The 26,204-nt window shown below is 39.3% G+C and overlaps 1 protein-coding gene across 2 annotated transcripts; it reads right to left on the reverse strand.

The window, feature by feature from the left end:
* Positions 1-900: 900 nt before the first annotated feature.
* LOC101159148 (filamin-A-interacting protein 1) lies at positions 901-24,152 on the reverse strand. 2 transcript variants are annotated; one of them, XM_023951853.1, is made up of 7 exons: positions 23,707-24,152; positions 13,022-13,061; positions 11,855-12,113; positions 11,312-11,485; positions 11,003-11,181; positions 2,291-5,090; positions 901-1,703 (listed from the first exon to the last, which is right to left on the reverse strand). In XM_023951853.1, the coding sequence occupies exons 3-7, from the start codon at positions 12,107-12,109 to the stop codon at positions 1,497-1,499; spliced, it is 3,615 nt and encodes a 1,204-aa protein (XP_023807621.1). In that variant the 5' UTR covers positions 12,110-12,113; positions 13,022-13,061; positions 23,707-24,152; the 3' UTR covers positions 901-1,496. The 2 variants fall into 2 exon arrangements, with proteins under 2 accessions (XP_023807621.1, XP_023807620.1); XM_023951852.1 differs by lacking the exon at positions 13,022-13,061.
* Between the last annotated feature and the right edge of the window lie 2,052 nt (positions 24,153-26,204).

Here is a 26,204-nt window from a genome sequence, read left to right on the forward strand (position 1 = left end):
CCTTGTTCTTACATGTGGTAAGTACCACAAAAGACACCTTTGCACAACATGTAAATACCCGATAAGTATATTACCGAGACATGTAAGTACCGAGAAGACACAAAAGTACCCAGTAAGTCCCATTAAAAAGTACCATGTAAACACCCTGCAAGTACCCAATAAATTCCATAAAAAGTACCATGCAAATACCCTGTAAGTACCCAGTAGTTACACTATAAGTACCATGTACAGTATATACCACTTAAGTACACTGTAAGTACTGTACTGTAAAAGAAAGCGTTACCAACCCATCGTCCTTCATGACCTGCCAACAGCTTTTGCCTACCTGCTTGGGCTGATCTATGCTTTAAACCTTCAGTACCCAAAAGTTCTGAGGTACACGTTTGAAACTGTTCAGAAGATTTTTATGGGACTTGGAACAGATCTCTCTGCAAGGGTAAGATCTCTCAAAAACAGAGTTTTTGAGTGACCCCAACAACGCACAGCTGTTGTGTGTTCATACACACTGTGCGTTTTTTTTTCTGCTGTAGTTTAAGCATGTTTCTCAGTTTTAGACCAGTTTTCAAAAAAAATATTTACAATCTTATTACTTTCCTAAAGAAAAAAATGTTTTTTTTTAATTAAAATATGTAACCGTAAACCTTTAAAAAAAAAGTTATATTCTTGTAATCTTAAGTTTAAAAATGTTCCTATGATGATAGTATTTTGGCTGGTGCTTTTCAGCTCACTTTTCAAAATGAACCAAAATTTAGTATGAATCATATCAGCAACCACATATAATGATATGAATCAAATTGTTGTTACAATGAATTGTTACACCACTAAGTCCATCAATGCAGACACTAATATTTCTTAATGTTTGAATTCTATTGCAAAGAAATTACAGCAAAGTAGTCCAGCGAGTTTTAGATTCCACCATTTATTTAAAATAATTTTCATTACAAATGTTTTACAGACCATTAACAAAATGTATTTTAAGCAAAACAATGTGTTCCTATTAAATATACTGGAAAACATTTATATACAACTCAATCCACAGCATGAATTAATTAGAAGCAGCACACAGTGGCATTATTTTAAATCCCTATAAAATAAAGCTTCAATTAAACAGGCAAACACAAACTTGACACAAAAAGTAAAACAAAAGACTGTTTAAAGCCATAATGGGATGGCTTTTTTGATTTCGAATAAGAATTACATCATTTAAATGGTCCACACTCACTCATTTATAATGTCTCTAGGTTGTAGGTTTCACTCTAAATACATCAATGGTTCATTAAAATCACATCCTGATAAGCATAAAAAATTTAGGAGTTCAGAATCTCTCTGTGTGATCCTTTGTCACATGGCAAGGCTGGGAATGGAACCAAATGTTTCAAACTTTGAGCCATGGTCAATTAAGTCCATGCTGAGTCAAAAAAAAAAAAAAAAAAGGATTGTTTTTCAGTTCTCAGTGTAGCACCTTGTAGGTATTCTGTTGGGAACTAGTTGTAACATCAAACTTTCCCTCCAGTTTGTAAAACACTGCCGTTCACAGCGGATTTCTTCACTTCCATCCTCATAGAATGACTTTCAGGCCGAGGCTCCGGTTTCACTCCACCAGAAACCCCCGAGGATCCCAGAGTAGTTTTTCCTGTCTTTAGGTTCTTGGACATTGGGATGCGGGTCAGCCCCGCTCGAGGTGGCTGGGCATCATGCCCAATCTGTTTGACAAAGAGGGAAAGAGTAGATCTTCTCAGGGAAGACAATAGAAACAAAGGAGCAACATACAAAAAAAAGCAAGCATGCCCATATTACAGGAGAAAAAAACAACTCTCAGCAACAAAACTCAACTTGCAGCATTACTAAATGTTTTAAATTGAAATGTTATGATCTGAATCCCAAATCCAGCAAAAGTCTGTGCTCGCTGCTACTGCTGCAAAGCTGTTTTGTTTTGGCCAAACCCTGTCTGTTCCCGTCTGTGAATGTAAACAGTGCAACATCTATAGATTCCAGCATGACCGTTGACAGGATGGCACAATGCCACATCATTAGCTTGGATATTCAGAGGCCTTTTAGGGGTCTGTGTCTGTCACGCCATTCATCTTATAAAGAACATTTTATGTAAGCAGCTGAAATGCCCAAAACGTTGTTACTTTTGCAGCTTTATGATCTTATTATGAATGAATGAACATTAAATGTAAATTTTGAAGGCCAGGGTCCAGGGTTTCCACATAAATTATTTCAATCTCGATTCAAGTCAATAAAACTTTTCATTTTCATAATTTGAGTTTAGAGATTTCAAACTTACCACATTTTGAGAAGGCTTAGTGGTGGGAGACGTGACAGGAGATATTGTAATACTGCTCATTACTTTACTCTGTGTGCTCCTGGTGGAAGTCGTGGTGATTTGCCGAGGAGATCGCAAAACAGTCCCAGTTGACAGCATGAGTTCTCTGCTGTCCGATCCCATAGCCATTGATCTGACCACCATCTTTGAGGTGACGCTGCTGCCTACATGTATGTGGATCTTATTATCGTCTGTTGTGGTGTTGGTGCCCACATTGTTTGGGCTCTTCCGCACAGGCACCGGAACCATCTGCTTCTCAGGGGTGACCTTGATTATTGCCCGGCCCATTGTCATTTCTTGGGGCTCAGAGGGGGCAGGCATTTTAGTGACTGCAGCAGCGTTCACTGTCATCAGAGAAACTGGCAAAAAGGGTTTCCCTAAAGCGGTGGAAGAGGACCGCCCACTTTCAGGAGACTTGGCTCTTGAAATAGCTGTGATAGTGACTGGCGATTTGGCCCTTTCTGGGGTCACATGTCCAACTGGAGACTTCCGTCGATGAGTTGGAGCAGCATAAGTGGGAATGATTGTGATTCTGGACTTAGGTTGAGAATGGTTGGGGCTAAGGGGAGCTGGGCTAGAGATAACCTCCTCTGTAGACGTACGGTCGATTTCAAGGGTGGCTGTGTTTTTTTGGTTGTCCGGTGTCACCCGGATATGTAGAGGCTGCCCTGGTTTCTGGAGCATTGGTTCAGCCGGCAAAAGTTCTCCATTCATGTGCAGATGCTTTTCCAGATTGGTCTCATGAGAAACATGGTCCTTTTTTCTCATCCATGGAATCCAAGATTTCTTGATTCCCAAGTCGCTGTTAGATGAAGGATGGCGTTCAATGGCACAAGCTTTTTCGCTGGGCTTCTTCAGGCATTTCTGTCTAATGTTATTCATAAAGTGGTTCTCTTCTTGAACGGACTTTCTAATGAACACAGCTGGGGTCTCCTCATCTGCTAACCCTGATCCCTCCGTCTGTACTGAGGTGGATGTCACCGCTGCATCCACTATCCTCCTTCCGTTTAAGCTCGGTCGCAAAGCTCTGCTTTGACGCTTTACCATCTCAAGTTCTTTGGTGAGATGAAAGACTTCTGTTCTCATGTTCTTGGCCTTCTCTTCTTCTTCCAGGAATCTCTGCTGCAGAAGGGAATAGTCCACTTGGAGCTGAGAAAGCTGGTCTTCCTTATGCATTAATTCGTGGACTTTCTCTTTAAGAGCAACCACATCAGCTTGTAGTTCTCTTGTTTTGGTCTCCTCCCTTTTGCATCGTAGTCTGAGGTCTTCCTCTTTGCTCTCCTCTTCTCCCTTTTCAATTGCTTTCTTTCGCAGTATCTGATTCTTCATTTCCTCCACCTGCTGGGAGAGAATTTTGGCCTTGTCCTGTTCAGTTGTGAACCTTTTCTCCAACATATCGTACTGATCCTCTGTCTTAATCAAATCTCCCTCCACCACCTCCAGCTGTTTAAGGCGTTCTTTCAGGTGCTCAATTTCGAAAGTCATCTCTTTAATTCTGTTGTCATCTCTCCGAATGGATTCACACAGTTTTGCCGGATCGCATAAAACAGAATTCCTCAAGGAAAACTTCTCTGCTTGCTCCAACCCGTCTAGCTTCTTTTTCATTTCAGTGACTTTAGAATTAAGATCCTTGGTTTTATCATTTTCATCAGCGAGCTTTGTGCTGAGCTTGTCCTTCTCAGCATTTAAAGAGTCTACCGTGGCTTCCATTTCGGATTTTAATTTAAGGAACTTTTTGCTTTCCTCTATCAGCCTCTCAGTTACTTCCATAACCTTACCCTGCTCGAGTTTAACTAGCTTATTTAAATCGTCCTTTTTCTTTTCATCAGACTTCACTCTTTCCATCAGGGTTTTTCTTTCATCCATTAAAGCTACTGTCACTGATTTAAGCTTAGTCAGATCATCCTTGAGGCTCAACTCAGACTTTTCCAGCTTGAGTTCACTAGACTCTAGCTCTTTCATACGAATCTTGAGAGCTACAACTTCCTCTGAAAGCTCTTTGGTCAATCCCTTCTCCTTTTCAAGAGCATCACGCAACTGTGCACACTCAGATTTGCTAACACAGAATGCATCCTCAAGTTTCTCCATCTCAATGATTCTTTTCTGGAGTTTTTCTACTTCCAGTCTAAGGTTTATTGCTTTACAGTCCTCTTCTTCCAGCCGTTTCCTCAACTCCTTACATTGACTTTCTGTCTTTGTTATCTCCTCATCATTCCCCTCCATCTCCAGCACCCGTTTCCGCAAGTTCTCCAACTCAACTATCAAGCTGGAATTTCCACAGTCGCCTTTGATGATTTTTACTCTCAGCTCCTGCAACTCATCCTCAGACTTCTTCAAAACTCTGCAATTTTCCTGCAGTTCATCTACTTTGTGTGTAAGCTCCAGTAGTTTAGAATTCATTTGTCGGTTCTCAAGTTCCTTTGTAGAGATTATGACACTCATCTCTTCGTGTTGTTGGTTGAGCTTTAAAGATTTCTCCTTAAACTCTGCCTCCAAGCTCTGAACCCTGTGGCTGTCCTCCAGAGCGCGTTCCTTCGCTTCATTCAGTGTCTGCTCTCGCTGTTGAAGCTGCTGGCTGAGCTCCTGGATGCGCTGGTTCTGTTGGTCCATTTGTTCCAGGTGTTGCTGGCGCTCATTGACCAACATCAAGGCGAAGGACTTCAACTTGACCAGTTCTTCCCGCACTTTGGCCAGACGTTTGGAGTGCTCTTTCTCCTTCCTTATCTGGTAGGCTTTCTCATTTTCAAGCAGCTTCTTCAGCCTAAAGATGTAAAGTGAAAAAACATGTCATCTTAAATTTTCAATAACTTCTAACATCAACTACAGGGGTGCAGCGATTCTTACGATCCAGCAAGTTGTCAATCAAATCAACTTAGACCATTATAAAATCATTTGAAAATGAAATAAATCAATTATAATCGAGTTATAGAAAACACAATTTGAATTAAGGCACGGCAGCTTTGTTTTACTGTTACGTAAAAACTCCCAAGTGCATCACAGCAGACAATACACATGTGATGGCAGCAAACAATGATCCAGCCATCATTAAGTCCAATGTGTGGAAACACTTTGAATTTTGCAAAGACATGTCAGTATGGTAGAATGCTCTAATAATGCTTCAGTTGGATTAATTTAATGTGGAAAAACAAAAGTGGGCTGAACTTTATAGAACTAAAATTTGAATGGATTTGCCATTAATTATTGTTTACTTGTTTGTCTGTACACATATTTATTTACGCTTGATTGTCTTGCAAAAAATCTAAGGAATCTGGAAAACTTCACCTGCACTGTTTTGTACCCGTGCAGGTATGTTTCAGTCACACTGGTTGATTTTTTTTTGGCTAAAAATATCCCGGATCGATTGTCTGGTCTGTGAATTGGATCATCTATAATGAACCAATATTAATTATGAATTGCATCAGCAACCACAAATTATGGTATAAACCGAACCATTGTTAAAACGAATTGTTACACCCCTAAAAACACCCAAGAGTCAGAGATTATATACCTCTAAAACCAATTGTTTAACCCTTGAACTAAAGTAAAAGTATTTAGAAAAACAACCAGTACATCCATTGAATATTAGGAGGAGTGCAAAAATAGAAATTGTTAAAAAGAATAATTCGAAAAGGTATTTTACAGGCCTGTTACAGCAGCAGTTTGCTGATGGGATGCAGAACAAAACACAAACTGCAGGTGAAAGTTTTATTCAGTCCTCCTTTCCAAGCGGTGGTCTTTTCATTTAGCTTCTTTCTATGCTACTCATGCCCACTCTCATCTCAGGCTCCAACAAAGTGCACGCAAATCAGATCCCACACAGCTGCTTCAGTCTCCTTACACTCCCCATGTCATTTTAATAAAATATTTAAAATATAAAGTTTTGCATTGCAAAGTGAACCAAATTACACAAGCTTAAATAAATAAATAGATATCAACTACTAGTCAAACTAATACCAAGGAAAAGTTATTAAAACTCACCAACAAAAGTTATTTTCTTTACAATCAGAGCATCCTTATTGCACAGAGAATGGCTTTTTATATCCTGTTATGCAGAAAATGTTTTAATTTCACCAGGCTACCTCAAAAAAAGAGAAAATAAACGAATGGCTAATGTCATCTCATCCACACATGGTGAGTTACCATGCATGGTGTGTGTGTTGTTTTTTAAACAGAGGACAGGGGGGTGGATCTTTGGTGCAGAGGGGAGTGTTCTGGCAACCCTCCCATCATTTTGCATGCTTGCTTCAAAAGACGAACAAACAACAGGTCGGGTTTAAAAGGTTTCCAACTTTCATAAAGATTGAACAAAGGTGCTGCTCCCAGAAACTGTAAAACATGCTGGTGCAGAAAAGAGAGGTTGAACGCTGTGATTCCCTTGAAGGAAATTTTTAAATGAGGATTCCTGCAGTCTATGATGAGGAAAGCAGATCTGGATGTCTCCCATGAGATAAACAAGATCCAGGAGGATAAACCCATAATTTAAAGAAGTGGCGTCTCTAGATTGCAAGAAGGGACTAAAGAGTTAATCATCCAAGTCTAGCAACTGCGAATGAAAGCAGATGAAAGCTGCAAGCGTTTCATGATGTCAAAAAAGTCCTTCATTCATTTGTATCACTTTATTTTCACTTTATTTTTCAAAAAAGTTACCAATCATGGCAACTTAGAAAAAAAAGGCAACCCAGGTTTGCACTGTTCTACTTCTGAAATCCATATTTACTTGTAAGATGACAGTTACACCAAGAAACTGACACTCTATCAAGATCATCATGAAAAGGTCAAAATGATGATGTCAGTGGTATCAGGTACAGATGGTGACACTATTAACTGTTGCTGTGGAAGAAATAGTAACATGCAGTTTTCATATAACCTTATTTTAGTTAAGAATAAAAAGTTTTTTTTTAGGAATGTAAATGTTGTTGGCAACTGTGCAAAGAAAACAGTTCCCAAGAAGATCCAGAAGGGAATGTTTCTTGTTTTTTTTGTGTTTTATCTGTTGACAACATTTTATCCAGTTTTTTCTGAGGAATTTTTCAAGATGCATTGAAACTCCATCCATGTCAGAGCTGTCAAAGACATGCTGCTGAACACTTAACAACCTGTTGTTAACAGGAAAAAAGCATTATTTGTTAGGTAAGCGAGTTCGCTGTGCAGACAGGTTTGGTGGTAAAAGATGGAAGCAGGAAGCCAAGTTGGCACTAGTTGGAAGTGTCTCATACATCACAAAGAAATATAGTTGGCTAATTTTGCATTGCGCAGTTGACAGCACGTCTGTATTTTCATTCTGTTTGCGTAACTTAAACTCCCTTTAGGATTAAAAGCTTCTTCCTCCAGCAATCCACACACATTCCAGTCTGCCCCCAAAAATCCTAACTTCCTTTGTTCTCTGGGTGTTAATAGCTGATCACTACCAGTCAGAACCAGCTGTACCCATCCTCTGCATTCCTCCTGATTTTAGACGCTTTGGTTTCCTCTCTTCTCTCAGACAGATGGCTATCACCATCCTGAGTATGAGACGATGACATGTGCAAACTGTCAAAACAGATAGGAAAAGCAACTTCCACTGTTGTCAATCACATCCATGCCGTGCCTGCTCCTACTATTTCAGTGTATTTTTCTACAGCATGTTGACAGCAAAAGCCCGAGGCTGTCAATTGAAATTCACACCTGAAAAAATAAAGAGGAATTTCAGCAATAGCTCTCATCTTCAAGTCCAAGATAAGCAGCCATAACCCTTGTGCTATCTTAGATGACCCCACCCTTACATTGACGTGGTATTCCTACCATGACAAAGGTGGATAAAGGTGAAAAGACTTCATGTAATCCATGGACACCAGTGAAGATCAAAAATCATTGAAGAAAAAAGGTTCAGCGCACTGTCTAGTGGGTCTAGATGACCCAACTCCCAATGTTAAAATGCCTAGGATAGCACAAGGGTTAAGCTCTGAGCAAAGAGGACACTTACCTAATGAACTAAACTTTTACTCTCGTCCCATCTACTGTAAAGATGTTGAAAAGAAAGAGATGGATCAGACTAAGAAGAACAGAAAGTCCATCTGGTAGTGATTCATCAGTCCTACTAAATCCCTGCTGTAAAGTTTCATACCCCTCTTATCTGTGTTAAGTATCAGTCGATGCTTGCAAGTGATGAAAGGCATGAGGTCTTTTATAAAAGGAATTCAGCCGTTTTACAGCTGGAGAAAACAAAAGTTGCACATTTGTTGCAAGGCATTCATACAACAATTCAGTTTCAAGATGTGGTAGGTCTTTGATAAATAAAGCAATAAACATCTGTAAATCAACAAAATTCATTTTTTAATTGTAATCTCTTTTCAATCTCTTTTCAATTACTTAGTGTTGAGTTTAAAACAGGTGGATTTCATATTTTATAATAATGTGCTTTTCCAGACGCTCAAAGTCCTTGCAATGTGTCCATTATTCATTCACTCTTCATTCATACTTGGTAATGGTAAAGGCGTGGCTGCCAGTTCATGCCCAATAGCGTCAAAGGTCTTGCCCAAGGGCCCTCACTTGGTGGTGTTAACTGCTCACCAATTCAATTGTTTGCTTTTTCATTCTCCCCCGGGAATGAAACCCTGGTTTCCTGCATGTCAGTCCTTCACCTTACCAACCGAGCTACCCAGCCACTATTTATCAAACTGAAAGTGAACCAGAACTCTTTGGAAGACATATTACATTTATTAACCACTGGTATTTATTGATTTGAGTGGATAGTATTCTAGAAATGTGTTTTTTCTCATCCCATAAACTGATTACTTATGGGATAGCATTGGGACCGATATAAATGTTGTATTCTGATTTTTATGCTGAAACTGTTGGATCCGTTTGTTCTTCCATGAAGTAAAGTGTTTTTGTTTGGTAAGTTTTCAAGGTTGTTCCAAATGGGGGTGAGTTTGCATGTGTCACAAGAACAGGCAGACAGCTGGATCCAAATTCAGCAGGTTTAGTGGCTCAGCTAAAAGTCCACAAAGCTAAATCAGGGCCAGGCAGGCAGGGGTCGATAACAGGCATGAGATCATCAGACGAGATATGGGGTGGTCAAGATCCAGGGGAGAGTCAGGGCAAGCAGCAGGCAAAGGTCAGAAACAGGGTCAGGACACAGAAGCAGGGGCGTAAAAAGTGAGTATGCATTAGGGGTGTGCCAAAATATCAATATGGTGATATATCACGACATTTAGTCCCGTGATTGATGTATCTTCACCAAGTATTGACCTTTTATTTACGTTTGAAGACCCTGTAAAACGTTATATTAATAATCCTTTGGTAAGACGATTCTTTGGAGGGTAGATAGGGTGCACTCGTTGCGAGATTGCGGGTGGACGAAAATAATACACATTCAAAACCAAAATGGCGGAGGGGAAAGACAAGGAAAATAGCGAGAGCACCAAGTTAAAAGACGCACAGGCAGCTTTGAAGCTGCATCACCCGGAATTGTGTGAGAAAGCCGTGGCTGATGCTAGCCTGAAACCGACACAGCCTGGCGCGGATACTTTTTTCCAGGCAAAGCTACCACCGTCTTCTGTGAGAGCAGAGTCAACAACAAACGGGATTGCTGTTTAAATGTACAAGGGCTCCGTGCTTGCAGCTAGGTGGAGAACGAGGGATTTCGTTTTTTATTGAATGCACTAGAGCCATGCTTTGACATTCCCTTTCAGAAATACTGAAAAAAATTATCCCTACATTGTACGCCCAGACCAGCACTATGGTTGAGATGGAAACAGCAGAAAGAGTGGCATCCCTGCCCTTAGAGCCCCCTTTTCCTTAATCTTTAATCTGTCCGCATACCCCTGTGAAATTTGGCAGTTGCGCCCCTGCACAGAAGATCAGGTCCAAATAGAACACTCATTAACACAGGCAGAGGAGCACAAACAATACTTTGCACTGAGCTTTATCAGGGCAGACCTAAAGTATGCTGTGGTTGATGAATGACTACGAGTCAGATGTGTGGCATTCAGGAACTGTGCGCTGGGGGTTGCTGGGGGTTGTAGTATGGCTAGAACTCTCCCGCAGGTGACCAGAGGGGGAGACAGAGTTCTGACTTCTGAAAGCAAGGAAATATTGTGAAGTTAATTTTATTTTATTTATTTATTTTAATTTTTTAGAAAATCCCACCAGACTGTCAGAGATGTGTTGATGTTTAAACTTCTCAAGCACTTTTTTGGAACTGAAAAAAGGTTAATAGAAATATCTAGGTCGTCTATATATGAGATTCATCTAACAGACTAAGTTTAGGCCATTTTACGACATAAAGTAATCTGTTTGCAGAGTAGTAATCCTGGAAGTTAGGTAGAGGTTTTTGTCAGGTTTTTGTCTGTGAGTCCATCCCTTTGTTGGGTATTTTTGGTCCTCTTGGGGTCTGATGGTGCCCTCCCTCTATGACTGCCTTGAAACAGCCTGAACAGTGACTGAAAGCAGCTCGAAAAGCTAATATTTTGAATTAGTAGGGCCTCCTCTGATGTCTTCACTGTCCATGCCAACTTTAGCAGTTCAACTTGTTTGAAACCCTCAACAAACCAATAATTAAAAAAAACCATAGTCATTCTCATTCTGCTATTGTATTTTTCTCTTTTCCTTTCCATCAACTTCTTCTATCCTTTGTTTTTCAGAGTCTTTAGAGCGGGGTCAATGATCTCTCTTGTCATCTTTCGTTCTCACCTCTCTCTCTCCTGCTCCAGGAGGTTGGTGAAGTCGTCACTTTTGTTCATGTAGTCCGCGTGTTTGCGTTTCTCCGTGTCCAGCTCGTGGACTGTGCGGCGATGGCACTTCTCTGCGAGCAGCAGCTGACCCAGCATTCGCCGGTACGTCTCCTTATGCTTCTCCTGCAGACGTTCCAGCTGGGAAAGGACACAAATACTCAAAAATGAACATTGTGATGCATTTATGGGATGTCTTCCCGAACCTCCTGAGACAAAAAAATATAGTTGTCAGTTCAAATGGGACTGTAAGTCATAGTTGCTCTCTGACCTCTACTGCTGGTTTCTGGTAGACGCTGCTTTCGTGTGGTTTGCTGCCTGTGATAAAGCCATCCCTCTGAAGTGCATTCAGGGCTGAGCCAGAGACTATACAGCCATACTGGGACTCCAGTACCTCTGGTGAAGACTGTTGGGACTTCAGCATGAAGATTACATCTTCCCTGGCCTACAAACACACAGATATTCACAAAAAATGACATATGTCATGAAGAAGATCTGTGGCATGAAAATATGGGATGATTTGGTCTAAATAATACAGCAATTCAGATTTTTTTATACAAAATTTTCTTAAAACTGTACAACCTGCTTGGTGTTTACATTCTGTAGTGCATTCACACGCTTTCACTAGTGTGTTCAACTCCCAGTGTCAACCACAAGATAGAGCTATTGTGCTGAAATTGCAGTGTGAGAATTCAAAATGACTCTTTTATGCGCAGTGCTTCTTGAAAAAAATCATTTTCTCTCACAATCATTGCCAAGGCTTCACACATGACTGCTGGGAGAAGCAAACAAGGTGTAGCAGCAGCCGGGTTACCTGAACTTCTCCTTCCATGATCCCAAGCAGTTTCAGCAGGTCCTCTCTGGACAGATCCACGATGCTTCCTGTTTTTTCTCCACTCTCACAGGAATCCAAGAGCAGTTTAGCTTTCCCCTCCTTCTGCTGGCTTTTGGCTTTCAGATTCTTCACAGACAGACCAACTTCTTGTTCTTGACCAATGTCGTTGTCGTTCTGTGGAACCCCGAGCACCCCATCCTCTGGGTTCTCCACGCCGCTGCTTTTGGACCTCATGTTCCTGGATCAATCAGGGAAAAACAAACCTGTTTTTCTTGTTTTACTGGACAGAACTAATTTGTTTGTTGTTCTCCGTCAGCAAATAAATAACTAACCAGAGGTAGTTCCCATTGTGTTATTCACACTGTCAAACTTTCCAGTGAATTTTATGACTTTGGCTCGACTCTTGATTCACTGACCTTTATTTTTAACAGTGACAGTCAGTCAAACATTCTCTATGCATGAGTTAATATTATAGTCTCGTGCTAACATTCCTAATCCAGAATAAACATTCATAGCGTGTTTTTACTTAGTCTGAGGGTGTTTAGGACATTCCAGTTCACATCTGACTTTGTATCTTTGACATTATTGGTCTGAACATCCATTTGTCCTCTTTTTAGTCACTAAGAACTCAGGTCCTCAAAATACATCAGTTAATGACATAATTTCACATTCTAAATTTGGGTAGAACTGGTGCCTCATAGCTGGGAAATCCAGCCTTATCTACTTTTTTTTGCAATCCAAAACCTAAACCCGAAAAAATAAGTAATTTTTGGGTAATTTGGATTTTTTTTATAGCATGAATTATATTCAAGTATTTATTATACCTTGGAGGAAGTAACTTTTGACACAACTGCACACTTTTTATGAATAAAGTGTTATTTCCATAACATGTAGTGGCACAATTTCAACAAAAAATTGTTTTCATACTGTTACTTAAACAGTATTGTTACTATTTTAGAACACAACTTCAGAAAAGTCCAAATTGGCCTGGGTAAAAAATATAACATGTCATAATTAGTGTGTTGTTTGCCTAATGTAAGGCTAACAGAAGAGATAGATTCATCTTTCCCAGTTTGTAATACTACGTACTTATTAAATGATTTTATGCCTCACAACACATGTAAATAGAAATAGCAGTAGGATTACCTTTACTCTGACAGTTTGATACGAAGAGGAAGCCCTTTTTCTGAAAGAGGAAACAAAAAAACCCGCAGGAGGTCACACTCACACCAGACAATCCATGTAGCAAGTAAAGCTAGTTCTTTAATGGATCTATTCTGGTGGAGGATTTACTGTGATGAGGCTGACTTGAAGAGGTGAATCAGAACACACCTCAGTGGACTCTGACACATTTGGATCTAAGTTGACTGCTGAACGTGCCTGAGCGTGATCCTACAAAGCTATGATGTCTGTTAGGTAACAGATGATGTCAGGGGTTCAAGCCGGCTTTCTGTATGTCCACAACAAAAACCAAAGTGCAAACAATGCTGTGCTCAAAGACAAATTATAGCAGAATGACAGGGCTTTGAATCCAATACGGGCGGCCATAAGAAAAGGGAAATGAGCAGCAGTGTTACAAGTGTCAAACAAAAGTCAAATGCCTTGCTCCATTTCAGTTTATCCTCACAAGCTTGATGCTGGAACCCAGCATTGAAGAAATTGCAAGAAATGACAAAAGCCTGCAAAGACATTAGGCAAATGCTTCTACTACAAATGCTTAGGCATCTACTACCTCGTGAGGTAGTAGAAGCGTGTTGCCCCTGTGCATGTAACCTGCAACTTGATTTCACTCAGAAATCAGAGTTCTCTTAGAAACCAGATTGCTTGAGTAAACTTGTAAACACACTATGGTGATCAGAAGTTACCCAAATTTTAGGGACAAATGCTGGTCTTGAGCCTTAAGCATCAGCCCACCTTATCTGTTGGAAAGCAGCACTTCTGGATCAAGTGAATGTAAGTAACACAAATCTGACATTGATTATATTATAACTAATTATTAAATGTACATTTTACAGGGTGTTTTGTTCAAATCATGTTTTTAGCTATCATTATGGGTACAGCGCAGCTAAAGAAGAAAAAACATTGTTTGGTGTCAACACCAATGTGCTTCACCAAGAACATTGCAAATTTTAAGGTGTCCACATTGTATATATTTTGAATAATAATTAAGGCATAATAAAGAGAATAGAAGACAGCAATAGTAAAAAAAACTGTGTTGTTGGGTTTGCAGAGTTAATTTACCATCTGGATAGAGACAGAATTTAATTCACTTTTAGATAGGAAAAGTTCAAGTTCATTTCATGCATTTTTGATATTTTTTTTTCATCTTTGATTTTTTGTTTTGTGCTTCAATATTTTTATATCAATTTGTTTGTAGATTTAATTGTTTTTATTTCTATTTGTTCCGTCTTCATTGTATTCACATTTTTATTCCTAATAATACTTTATGTCTTATTCTTGTTTTTATTCTTAGATTTGTTTTTATTCACATTTTTATTTTATTCTTATATATGTTCTATTACTTTATTCTCTAGACTAATGAAGCTACTAGGATTACTGGAGAAACTTTTAAGGAAAAGACATTTAGCCCAGATGCCATGACTACATGATTGCGTGTTTTCGTTTGTGTTCTTGTTTAATTTTTTCATTTTTGTTCCTATTCTTGTTATTTTTCTTACCAACATTCTAATTCCTATGGTGTTCTTGGTCTATTCCTTGTTCTTGTTTTTATTGTTATTCTTGCTGCTGTTGTTCTAGTTTAGGAGAGCTGCAGGCGGCTTCTGAAACCAGATGAGAATGAAACACACACCTAGCTGTGCAAATGTTAAAAAACAACAACATTCTTGCTTCTCAACACTATGACGCCTGAGTTTATTTCTAGCTCTAAAAAAATAAACTTCGCGTATGTTTTTGCTTTTAAGTTAATGCAAAATTAAGGTAATTTAGGAGGTTTAATGCATATTTACATCAATATGTGTCATGCGGCTGCTATGAATAAAGATATATTATTTTCATTTTAACGGCTTTGAAAGAAAAAGCATTTTTTCAAACAAAAAAGTTTTGTTCTTACTACAACAAACAGAACCTCAAACTCATGTGTTACTGTGGTGATGTGAAATTTCCTGAACTCCTAGGAACTCCCTCTAAAACTTTAGTTTCTCTACAGAAGGAGCATTAAGAATCATTGCTCTTGCTCAATACTTTAAGTTAGACGAAGAGGAAGAATCTTTCAGAAACCTTTGAAGAGTTGAAAAAAATGACAACATTTTTCAAATTTCTGGTTTCCGTCAAGAAACGTTATCTTCAGTGGTAGCAGTGGTCAGGGCAGTGAAGTGAAATGATGCTTAAAACCAACCTCTTTGATCCCCTTTCTTTCCAGTAAAATATGTATGTGCAGGTCTGGAAAGACTACATCTGTCAGTTCAAACGGAAAAGAAAAACTGTTTTGCTCAACCCACACGCTTTATCTGAGGTCTTGGGGTTCAGTGGGTCCACACATGAATGAAAGGAAATGCACTTCATCGCAGGGGATAAATTGCAGCATCTTCATTCCTGCCTGTATTAGTTACGGCTGTTGGCTCATTGTCACAGCATCTAATGTTGTAGTACATCAATTTACACATATCCATGACACCATTCGATCAATGCCAAACTGAATGATGCCCTTAAGTGGAGAGCATGAAGATGAGCATTGCTGAGGGATGATGATGTTGAAACGCAAAACATCAGCCATCTCTTGCTGTGAAGGATATGGGCAGAGTCCCTACATCCGTGCAGTAGTTTTTAAGTTAAATACTTTGCAGTTTATTTTTACTTTTTGAACTGATGCCATTAAGAATTCTGAGGAGCTACTGTAACAGAGCATCTCACTTTGCAGGGTCACTTTCGTTCAACAAAGATGATGGGGAGTGAGTGAGTGCGTGGAGGTCTGATCTAATATATTTTTTTTCTACATTTTATAAAAACAGACGTGATTAGTTAACTTTGTCTAAAGCGGTAACAGCTACATTTTGCTCTATCCATTAAAGACTCACTACAATGAAAATGTGTTTCTGTTTTTTTTAATCATGTTTTTATGGCATTTTTCTCATGATGGAGAGCACATCTTCCTGCTCCGCTCCATTCTAATGCCTCCACTTGCAGACAAATAGATCAATGTGCATCTTTCTTTTCGTCATCTGAGCTGGCATCTGATTCTAAACTATTTGGGTGCATAGTTCCAATATTGTTTGCCATTTTTGTTAGCTTGGAGGTGTGAGGGGCTGTAAGCTAGTAGGAGAGAGTGTAAACAAAGGGATGATAAGAAAGGAGAGCTGGCTTAATCTGTGCCAATAGCCACAACTCTGAGGCAAATTTCTGATGAACTCCTGCCGCTCTGCAGAAACTATGTCCTAGAAAACAACACAGTTTTTTGTTGTTTTTTTCCTAAAAAAAAACTGCATAATCATGACTGAAAGACCACTGGTATTTCTTTTAAAATACTTTAAAAGATCATTGGAGTGGGACATTAATGACTACCAAAAGAGTACAATTTGCCATAATTTCATTGACTGAAAGTCAAAGTTAATCTTATTGAAGTCAATGATCAACGTAATGTGAGCCGTCTGATCTACCTTAACCTTTCACTGCAGTCTTGGTTGCTGATATTTCTTTGTCATAACTGGTATTTCAGTACGCCATGCAGCACTGCCAGCTGTCACTATGGAATACAAAGAAGTCTGATGTCGGCTCCTATTTAAGGAATCTGAAGAGCATCACAACTGGTTTTCTGGAAGCAAGTGCCGGTCTACTTTGAAATGAAGGCCTAAACACCAGCAAGATCCCACGTTAAAGAGCCGAGTCTAAATTTAAAGTGGAACCCCAAAGCCATTGCAAGGTTTCTCCCACGTCCAGTTGTCACATGTACGAGTATTTTAAACCCCTACTGTGCATGTGTCTCCATTCCTGAGTCAAAACAGTCAAAAGGTCATAATGCTATATTCACACGTATTTTATTGTTTGATCTTACATTGCATGTCTTCTAAGAATAGTAAACATTTTGTCAGTGGAGTATGATATTTGGGAACTGTCAAAGTTTTGAAAAAGTTTTTTTTCTAATGTACATAACAAAAATAACTAATTTGTGTTTCAATAAATTATATAAAATATTTTTTGTATATACATGTACAGATGTCTTTATTTTTTTTAAATATTGCAAACATACAACAGGAAAGATTTTATGACTGCTTTAAAAACAAGCTTCAATAAAATTTTACTTTTGGTTAAAAACGTTAAAATTAAAAGCCCACTGGGAACACTTTTACAATCGGTCAAATGATGATTGCTGCTTGCCTTTAAATCACTGGTTCTGATTAGTCTTGAATTAAAAGTGTGTCCATCATCAAGAAAGACATTTTAAGCGGTTTAGGGGTACTTGAACATTGTCAGTACAGTAGAAAAGATTGATAATTTCTAAGTTTGCTGGTTTAGAATTCAGCTAAATGAGAGGAGAAGCTCAAAGTAATGGGACTGAAGACAAAATATGTTTAGTTTCGAACAAATCAAAGTATTTTTTCTGTAAACACACCAGTACCAAACAAGGAGATGGAACTTCCCCCTGTATAGAGAAGTGTGTTTAATTTGTTCTCCAGGAATACTCTTGAGAATTCGAACCATCTGAAACGATATTTGAAGGATAAAATTAGCTTTCAATTAGAAAAATACTATGAGAAAAATCTTTACATTATTTTCTTTGCTTAAGTGGAATTGAACTGTCAAGGAGATTTTTGTGGACAAAACCCAAGCATTTACAGCTTGTCTTGCTGTAATGATAGCTTCTATTAATATACCGTAGTGATAATAACTCAAACTAATGCTGACACTCTTACAGGGGTAAAATGTCTGCATGGGTGGAAGGTGTCATCTTGATGTAATTTACTGACATCACACCAACTTGATCCTCTCGTGGTTATAGTTTCACAGATGACCAAAATTGCAGCTAATATTATAAACTATTGTAAACTTTCATGACACAACCTGATTACTGTGTACAAGCTGGTGCACCTTCAGCTGTCCCAATAATATTGGGGGTTTAATGAATGATGTGAAGTCATCCATCACAGAAGAGAGCTGAATGCTGTAAGTTGGACCCACTTTTCAGCCGCTCTTCCCATGGCAACAGCATTAACATGAGCATCTGTTACCTAACACCAAGTAGTGCTGGATTTTTCTACACTAGAGGAATGGATGGTATCATCTTTAACAGTATGAAGATCAAGTGCAAGATCAAGTTCTGGGTGTGCTATGAATAGAAACAGCCAAGCGACATATGGATGAAGCAAGCAAATGTGGCACGACATCACTGACTTGGGAAAAAAAGTACGCTAATGTGATCATAGAGTGCAAATATTGATGAAATAAATGGATGGAATTTTGTCTTTTGAAAGATGGTAAAAACTGAAAACAGCTGATATGTTGTTTGTTTTTTTAATATGAGATTTTTGCAGTTTGACAGTGTTTTTAATGGCTACATGACATAAAAAGTATGTTAAATCCTAAAATCTTTAAAGCAGGCTGAACCCCCCCCTCCCCTCCTGCGAGTTTTGGGCTTCTGGATTTAAAACTCTCACGTTCACGTGTAACCACGCAAGTTTTTGGGCTTATGCATTTAAAACTCTCACATTCACGTGTAACTACACAAGTTCTTGGGCTTTACATACAAAATGTGCAGCCGTTGAACGCGTGTTAAAAGTCAAACCAATTGAACTTTGACCAATCAGGGATTCGGATTTGGTAGTGATGTATGGGTTTCATCCTTTTCAAAACATGAAAGTACCAGCTGTTTGAAAATTTATCATGGAGGAAAAATTATGGTGTGTGCCCAGCCATAATTCTATGACACCAAGTCCTTCCTATCAAAATAGAGCTGTGAAAGAAAAAGCCTTGAGTACGCCTGCACAAAAAATTTATCGTTATTGCAAAAGTTGGCGGAAATTGTGATACATGGTTACCTTAAATGTGCTAAAACAATCTTATGGGAGCTTGAAGCATTTAAGCTGCCATGGGGGAGGCTGACCTCTGACCTCTGCCAATATCAAAGTGTCCTTAGGCAAGACACTGAACCCCACCTTGCTTCTGGTGAAGCCATCAGTGTATGAATGTTTGTGAATGGTAATGTAATTTTAGAGCGCTTTGGGCCTTCGGGGAAGGTTTAAAAGCGCTATACAGGTGCATGACATTTACCATTTAACAAATCAAATAAATCCATTTGTGCATTTGACCAATCGGAAGGACCTCTTCACGTTGTTGACTAATCGGATGGAGCCCTTTTATGATAGATGCTCGCCTCCTATGTAGATGAGGGTCATTTGGAGTGTAATTTAAGTTATGTTGACTCTTATTTAAGATCAACTGCTGAAGTCAAATGGAAATGATGTTTTTAGTTGTTTTGCTATTTATTCGTGTATTTTAAGTTATATTGTTATTGCAATATTGATCACTAATATTGCAAATTGCAAGTTTTTCTCATATCTCGCAGCCCTAGCCTGGAGCAAGATTCACAAGATTTGCACCACTCTAACATTTCACACCAAGCCTCTTCCAACTGTAGGTACATGCACTAGTATTGGGTAGCAATGGTCCAGTGTGAACAGCATACTGTATGCTAAAAGCGTGTACAGGATTGCCAGTTTAGTGCATTATTGAATGCACATCACATTCATTGGTGTGTATATAGCAAGAAGCTACAAGACATTCACACCTGGCATTTGTGGCAGGTTTAAGAACGCATTGTATGCGGTTTCATGAACGGGCATTAAGCTGGTGGTGTTCACACACTGGACAAGCAGGAAGTGGCAGGGAGGGTCTACTTATTATTCTGTTTTTATTACTGTTTAGTAGCCCTTGTCTGACATCTACAATTGGTATAGGCTTTGAATGAAATGTTAGCAAATACTGCAAATCTTGCGTCAGGATTTTTCTTTCACAGCTCTATTTCGAGATATATGAAATACTTGGTGTCATTATTAATTTCTCCTTCATAATCATGTTTTTCAAAAGGACGCTACGCACACATCCCGACTAAATCCTAATCCCTAAATGGTCAAAGTTTTGCGATTTCGCAACTTAGCAGTCAATAGTTCAATTGATTTAACTTCCAGCACGCGACCAATGAACGCCCCGTTTGTACATAGAGCCCACAGCCAGACTTAAAATTAGCTTAGGGACATGTGAACGCGGGAGTTGGTTTGTATAGACTTTTCCTTGGAAGTGGCCTCTTAATTGCAACTCGACGTCGACAGTACGGATGTACCTTCGGGCTTTAAAATGGAATCAGAGGTTATGACATTTCCAGTCTACCTTGCAAACGTTTTGGTAGAATATTGCGGATTTCTAGATAAATAATAGAATTTATAGTTCTGAATTGATGAATGTAGATTTATAGTGTTTACTGTCTTGAGTTGATGAACACTTCAGGAGAAGCGACAGGACTGTCAATGACAAAAAGAACTCCAAATGGTTTATTCTCTGTAACACGACTGCTATATTTACTGACTTTTCTTCATCAAGCCCTAAAGATTCTTTTTTAATTTGGGCTTTTTGTGTTTTAAAGAGTTATCCAACCTGAATTGTTGGAAATCATTGTGCCACTACAACCAGTTAAAGTTTGTTTGTTGAACATTTCTATTGTTTTCTGTTGTTCTATTGTTTATTGTTTTCACAGAGAAGGTCTGAATGAATACCTGTGAAAATACTATAGAAAGGAAAAAGAATCCATTCCCGCCAAAAGACCTGAATTTAGTCTAGAATGATAGTGGACTCAGACCCACAGAAACCAGTCATTCTTTTCTTTTTGTGAGCAATTCCATTGGCCAGATGACTGTCGTAATCACAAGCTTCACTGAGGGAGTCATGGCTGAGTCAGTTCCTCTCTACTAGTAAACACACTGGTGGAGTGAGCAGAGATGATGGAAAATGGAAGCAATTTTCTGCTTTCTCACAATTTGTTAATGTCTTCAACACCAAAGGCAACTAAATCCACAACATGTTGGGAGGGAAAGAGCTGAGGGGAAATTCCGAAATTCAAGGTCCACTAGGAACACCATCTCTGATGATCAAGCAACATGTCTGAATTTATTAACTCTACATCTAACATTAAATACCATTATAGCACATTTGCTTTGTAATTTATGACTACACATTTTACATGACTTTGTGTTTTTGTTCCACTAATGTGGCTGCAACCATTTAAAGAACGCCAACTGACCATAACTGCATAAAATAATAAATAGGCAATTATTAAAAGCCCTTCTTATCGCATTTTAAATTAAATGCCAGAAATAACATGGGTGTTTGGTTGAAAGGCCAATATCTTGCAAAATCTTTTTTTTAGCTTTTAAATGTTTTATAATGTTAAGTCCTCACGAAAAACAATCCAAAAGTGGTAATTTGATCTGTTCATGCATTTCTGAAGATTCCTCTAAAAACCTGGACTCTGAGCACCAGCCCCTCCCAACCCACTGAAACGAACGGGTTCTTATATTGTGAGGTAGATAAGTTAGGAACAGCCCCTTCCAGGAAGAGTCTGCGCTGCCAGCAGCGCCCCCGGGCTAACACCCACCTTCCCCGCAGAGCCACTGACTGGCAAAAGCGATTCCACTTTATATGGACAATCTGCACATCTATCTTTGCAAAAGTTTAGATGTTGTTTGTTTTCATAGGGTAAACGCAGACAGGTAAACTTGTAGGTTTACATCATGAAATTGGCGGCACCCACAAGTGGTGCCTCAGCGATACAGTCCTATAAATAGTCCGATAGAGAGCTACTTCCGGGTAGTCTGGACACACCTTGCCATTCATTTAAATGAGAAGGTGTGTCCAAACTTTTGGTTTGTACTGTATATGGATCTGAAAGGCTTGAGAAAAGCATGATATAGGCCCTTTAATGAAATCCCAAAAAACATCCATGTGTTGATTTCAATGAGGTAATTGATGAAAGGTATGCTTAAATCCTCTTCAGCAGCTTTATCTGATTGCTTTAATCCTTAATATTGGCTCTGATCTCTTCACGAAGACAGATACACCATAAAAACTAATTTGTGCTGCTTATATTTAATGGTGTTTATGTAAATATAGCCAAATATTTGACCAATCTTTGCCCAATTTTATGTTTTTTGTTTCTTTTTTTGGTTAGGAGAATTAGTGAAACAAATAAGTCAATGCATGTGAAAAAAATACTTTAAGGTTGATTTAAATTTAAAGGGTTATTTCCATCACTCAAACTATACATAGAAACAAAAAAAGTGCTGATGTATTAAAAATACAGCAAAACAAGTGAGGCTGAAAATTCTTCTAAAGTAAATAAAGTTTTTATTTAGTTATTTGGGTTTAGAGTCATATTTTTAGACTAGCTGTTATTTGAGTTATAGTTCTGCGAAACATCTAAATCCAACTAAACAGTATATTTGGAATTTGAGTCTTGAAGCCCTTATGTCAGTTGAGGGGTGCCTGTGTCGGTGACAGCTGCTGCTGCTGAGGCGCCCCAGAACGATGAGGAAGAACTCCACTCCTGACAGCTACAAGCTCCACCTCCTGTGCTGTGTTTCTTCTCATTTACAGTGACATGTTGTAAGGGAATTGCAACAACCAACCCCAGCACATAAGAACAAAACCAAGGACACATGAGCTACTGCAGCATGAGCTCTGCTATAAAGACATCCCTGTCTCCTCAGCCAACCTCGCAGTTAATCTGTAGCTAACAACTCGGGTGGCATCAGGCTGCTGGGATATGATGAGGTCAAACTCTGACACATTAGATCAGATCAATAGAGGCAAATGCTCAGCTCAGCCAATTTGGTTTCCCTTTGAGCAGTTGTGTGATTACTAATTTACAGTTAGATAGGCTAGCACTGACAAGCCAGTGCTTCCTGCACTCATTCAACTAGTTGAACTTCATACATGGTGTGAGGTTAAGTACGGCTGGAACAAGTACAAAAATGTTAACAAGGAATGCCTCTGCAGTGATACCACTGAGTGCTTTAGCGTATAAGCTGAAAGCTGCTGGGTGATGCACTCTTATCCCAGCTCAGCACAAGGTTTCCCAATTGTCTTTCAGTACAGTCGGACAAGGTGATGTCCGCTTTGACGAACAGCGACTCCCAGGAGCTGGGTGTCTCCTCTGAGACGCCAATGACCTCATGCGGATGAAATGGAATTCATGCTGGCGTCCCGACAGCCCCGAAAATATTCAAGATGAAAGATGTCCTCCTCCTGCAACTCATCAAGGATCAAGCTAAAGCAGTGTGTGCGTTAGACCGTTCTCAGCAGGGCAACAGGGGGCTGCAGAGGTGTTGGAGTTGGCGACTGTGGGGGAAGTTGAGGGCAAAGGTTTGCATGTTGGAATAAGTTGCTTATCATTTTCAAGCTACGGCCTCAATAAATAGGCATCTGAGTCGCATATATTTTGCGAACCACAATCCCCTATGCTGTGGTGAAGCTGGGCTTCTCCTCGCACATGTAAAGCCTGAAATTCTTCCCCTAAATGGTCTCATTCATACATTCACATGCACTCTTTGGTTCATTCCTCCCTGCATGACACAATACCAAAGAGCTTGTTTGTTAGGAGGGAATATCCTTGCAAATACTGTGCTGAAATCCATATTTTTGAATACATAACTGTATAATCCGAATAATAGTGTCTGGAAGACTTGTACCAAAGTTTTGAAGCATTTTATAGGCCAAATACTAATGTCAGCTAAGGAGCACCACCTGCACTTCAGCACCATGTGCTTCAGATTGAAGGAAAGTTTACTTAAGCACATAGCCATAGAGAAAAATAAAAGAACTTTCCTTACCTGATGTTGAAATATCCTCAGTTTTTTCAAACAATTATAACCAAAGCAAGTAATCCGTGAAGAAACACACTCGGAGGAAAAGTGTCTTTTTATGTTCTCTTGATCTGTGATCCCACTTTTAGTGTCTGCTACTGAGTGCTGCCAAGAGCCATCTCAAGCTCTGCGCTCCGTTTCTTTTTCTTGTTGCAGGTCTTCGGGTCAAGAAGGGAACGGCAGAGAGCAATAACAGAACCCTGTAACTTCCCTCCTGCCCTCCGTCCTCCTGTCACTCCCACAGCCGCCTCAGTCCCGCTTCACACACACCAGCACCCACCTCTCTTTTTCTTCCCTCCCCATTCCCTCAGCAAGTTAATGAGTGTGTGAATGTATAAAAAGGGAACGGGTGAGGAAGGCAGCTCTCAGAAACTGAAGAGTGGCCGTTATCCAGCCAGGAGGAAGGCAAAGGTGCCATGTGATGTCCTTTGTCACGGGGCCAGCTCTTTTAACTCCTTCAACATCCCTCTCTTGACTTTGTGAGCCCCAGAGTATAGATCTATATTTAACTTTCTCTTTTTGCCAGGATAGTTGCTGTTAGCAGCTGAGGTTAGCTAAATGCTGGATGTTTTGGCTGGCCAGCCTGAGAGCTTACTCCCCTCGATGACCCATGGTGACAGCTGGACCTTGAAATGACATTTTGTCGTGATGGGAAAGTCCAGCAGCAGCAGCTAGCAGAGCCCCGAACGTGGTCCAAGGAACCGCCAATTGCTAATTTGGAAGAGCAGAGTGTGGCCAAACTCTGCAGGACTTAACCAGCTGGACTGCAGACAGCTATTTAGGTTTGGGCAGCCAAGCTGAGGCGCAATTATTATGCTCTGCCAGGCCACTTTTGACTCAACAAACCAATTACTTACCTTTTTTATTATTGTCTTAACCCACTTTTTTAAACGTAACTTTATTTTATGCCTAGCACAACCAGGTAATACAAGTTATGGCGTCTCACTCCTCCAAAGAAAAGGTGAAATGATTGAAATTAGATTAGATTAGAAAAACTGTAGGCATGAGCTTCAACAACTTTTACAAAACTGTTTGATTTTAAGTTCAGGATAAATACTGGTCATTGACCTAGGAGTTGTAGTTTAAACCACAGCTTGAACTAGCTTTTTTCATAGAAATATCTTAACTTTTTAAAAGAAGTTATTATTATAAAGTTTCACAATAATTGCACTTTTTTCTATGTCAAACTGCAAATTCCAAAAAAAAATCATTTCAATTTGTCTTAGATTTGTTTAATTTATTTTAGCTAACTTTAAGTATTTCCTGTAAAGTGTTGCAGTTCCTCATATCCCCACTAGATTGTAATTAAAAAAACTGAAGCTATTTCCCATTAACTGCCAACCAAAAAGCCAGGATTAATTAAAAAGCTAACTTATCAAAATCTATTTAATCACTACGGCTTTATTCTTTTAGTCAAAACAACTGTGAGCAAGCTGGGGGTGATTTTTGCAGCATTATAGGCATGTGTTTTCTTTGTTGACAGGATTGGATTGAACAAAATGTACTATTTTCAGAACATTGTTGAGATTAAAGACCCACTCCGATCATCTTTTGATCTCTTGTGAAATAGTGAAATAGTGGTCCTTTAACTATGATTATGCCTTTTTTAGCCAGAAAACATACCGTTTTCTGCAGGAGTTCATTAGAAATTCACCTCTGATTGTGGGCGGAACTGTTGGCCAGAAGAAATCCCGGCCTTCATTTCCCGACATCCATCTGTTTACACGCTCTCCCTCAAGCTTACACCCCCCGCCATAACCCCAACCCAACATTGTCGATGCAACAACAGCCATACAGCTTTGAGCCAGATTCCAACTCAGACGAGGAACATTTAGACGTACATGGATGCGAATGGAGCTGAGCAGTGAGTTTGTGACTTGCCGTAGCAGCTTCTACGGCGCACCTACAAGCTTTCTCCCATGATATTCTCACGTCTGATCCTTATATACTACGATTTGAATAAAGACATACTCAGAAATGCAATTTTAAGCTTAATTTGATTTTCTTGTAATGAGACAAATTCCACAAGAACTTGTTCAAAACACAATTTATATCAGAGTGGTTCTTTAACGTAAACTATGATTGACGTGCCCATCCCATTTCAGGCTCCATTTTCAGGCTTCAGACTTGACACAGAATACTATAGATATGTCAGAGATCGGTCCATGGTAGAAATGTCCATGAAAAAAATCATTACCGGTACTTAAACAACCTTTTGGTTAAAAAAATCTACTGTAGGTGTCTGAAAAGAACTTTCCAAGTGAGGACAACAGGAATTTCCTTGATGGTGTGTTCACTGTCCCCCCTGCATATTTTAGATGACAGCAAAGTGTAAACTGTTTATTAGCCTACTTTTGAAAATGGATATTCAAATGTCACAAGTGTGCACATACAGATGAGAAAAACAACCTCTCACAACACGAGCTAAAATGTGTATGATGGGATGCGACGGTTACATAAACTGT

This window comes from Oryzias latipes, chromosome 22 (genome assembly GCF_002234675.1).
Source record: "Oryzias latipes chromosome 22, ASM223467v1".
In the NCBI taxonomy this organism is placed as follows: domain Eukaryota; kingdom Metazoa; phylum Chordata; class Actinopteri; order Beloniformes; family Adrianichthyidae; genus Oryzias; species Oryzias latipes.

Bases quoted from the DNA above. Each gene is read 5' to 3' on its own strand.
- LOC101159148 (XM_023951852.1), bottom strand. From the start codon at position 12,109: ATGAGGTCCAAAAGCAGCGGCGTGGAGAACCCAGAGGATGGGGTGCTC. The intron at 11,486-11,854 runs GTAACCCGGCTG...GTGTGTTTGTAG, and splicing joins TCATGGAAGGAGAAGTTCAG to GCCAGGGAAGATGTAATCTT. The intron at 1,704-2,290 runs GTAAGTTTGAAA...TTTGTCAAACAG, and splicing joins CTAAGCCTTCTCAAAATGTG to ATTGGGCATGATGCCCAGCC.